Consider the following 2,059-nt stretch of genomic DNA (forward strand, 5'->3'; position numbering starts at 1 on the left):
CCTAGAGAAGCTAATGCAATGGAGGAAATGTAGTAAAAGAGCTGAACAGGACATTTTTAAGGACAGCTCAAGAAGACTCATAGCTCAAGGAAACTCTTCAAGGAAGGACTCAAGAAGACTCCGCAAGGAAACCCTGAATAGGGTTTCCAAGGAGCAGCTGGTGAATTTAAACCGCTGACCTTGTGGTTCAAACCAACCTTGTGGGCCAGTGCTTATCCTACAGTGCTACACCAGGACTCAGGTTTCTGTTTAAGAAGATGAAAAACTTTTGGTTATAGGTAGTGATGGTTGAATGGCAAGATAAATGTAATTAATGTTACTGAATTGTACATTTTTAAATGGTTAAAATGGCTATTTTTTTGTTATATGTGTTTTTTAAATGGCTTGTCCTTTAATGTTTTTAGAGTAAAACTTTTTTAAAAAAAAAAACTAATCTATTACAATTGAAATTGTATCTAAGCATTAGATAAATAAATGTTGACAGTTTCTTACTTGTAAGCTATATTGTCTGTTACTGATCTTCAATCTGACCTAAATACAGCACAAGGCCCTATAGCAGTGTGTTCTTTCTGACTTCCCCCATACCAATGAAATTCTGAAGATTAGTGTTTTCTGGTGATCTGATCTGTTTTGTACATTATCTTAGTTTCTTTCAATAAAATAATGAGGCTCATGCTAACTTTGGGGCAGTCATGATATAATTGGCATGGCTACAGCATTTCAGATCAGATCTTTGAAATCCTATCATGTAGCCATAGGTATAGCGTTCCGCTGATTATGTGTTAACTCATTTTTAATATGAATCTTTTTTAGGAGAGTGATTTTATATCCACTTTATAGGTCACAGCTGTAGCTGTGTATAAGATGTGTACTTTCCTAAACATGCATTAACATTAGAATATATTAATCTGAAAGGGCATGCTGTAACCATTCGGCAGCTGTCAAATAGACACATTGATGTTTCTTATGTCGTTCTGTTTCTTCAGCTCCCAGAACCATTCATTTTATTTCGGTTATACAAGGAATGTATAGACCTTGCCAAAGAGCTCCAGCATGTAAACGAAGAACAAGAGACTAAAAAGAATGGCCCCGAGGATAAAAAGTGGCCCAATGCATGTATAGAAATAAATCGAATTCTTCTAAAAAGCAAGGACCTTTTAAGACAATTGCCAACACCAAATTTTAACAGTCTCCATTACCTTATAGAACATCTTAAACGGTAAGATCCATTGTACAAGATAAGCACCCAGTCATGATTAGGCATTTGATTAGTGTGTTTTGTTACGGTTTTAAAGTGAACATTCCATTTCTAGTGTGTGCTAATACAAGAGAGACAGTGACGTGTGTTCATGCAGACAGCAGGTATTCCTCCAGTGTTCCTAGGTGTCAGTCTCTGGCTGAGGAGATGGACAGAAACAAGGTTTCCGCCATGTGGTATGCTCTTCACTTGGAGAGACAGATGTACACTCAAACCTCATTCTCCTTCTCTTGGAGCTATACGCAGGCATAAAATGAGGGTGGGTCTGACGGAATACAGGCAGTCCCTGGATTATGCCCAACCTGCACTTACATGAACCAGTCCCCATAAAGCCTATTATATTAAAATTTTGAGGTACATACCATGATTCTGAATGACAGATGGTGCAAGCATCAAATTATTCTTTGTTATTATTACTGAATTATGTTAAAGATGTTTTAGTGTATCTGTAAGAGTTTCTTTAATTCTCTTTTATGCCTAGAAAGCTACACTATGTATTATATAATTAGACAAGCATTTGGTTAACTGATGTCAGTAACTGTACCTAACTAGTTCCATTTTGTATAGGGTTTCCTAGGGGAGCTCCATATCATCAGTCAAAATGAGGCCAGGGGCAGATTGTGGAACAGACCATCAATTGCTCATATGCAAATTCAAAGTAAAGCTGAAGAAAATGAAAACAAGCCCACAAGAGCCAAAATATGACCTTGAATATATCCCGCCTGAATTTAGAGATCATCTGGAGAACAGATTTGATACATTAAACACTAAAGACTGAAGACCAGAAGAGTTGTAGGATGA

General features: G+C 37.0%; 1 protein-coding gene across 1 annotated transcript in view; it reads left to right on the forward strand.

The window, feature by feature from the left end:
• The window catches only part of ARHGAP29 (Rho GTPase activating protein 29), a 73,639-nt gene that overhangs the window by 65,038 nt on the left and 6,542 nt on the right, over positions 1 to 2,059 (forward strand). Inside the window, exon 19 of the mRNA XM_006830947.1 lies at positions 987 to 1,219. Within this exon, the coding sequence (XP_006831010.1) occupies positions 987 to 1,219 (233 nt within the window). The remainder of the gene's footprint in view (positions 1 to 986; positions 1,220 to 2,059) is intronic.

This window comes from Chrysochloris asiatica, unplaced genomic scaffold (assembly GCF_000296735.1).
Source record: "Chrysochloris asiatica unplaced genomic scaffold, ChrAsi1.0 scaffold00002, whole genome shotgun sequence".
In the NCBI taxonomy this organism is placed as follows: domain Eukaryota; kingdom Metazoa; phylum Chordata; class Mammalia; order Afrosoricida; family Chrysochloridae; genus Chrysochloris; species Chrysochloris asiatica.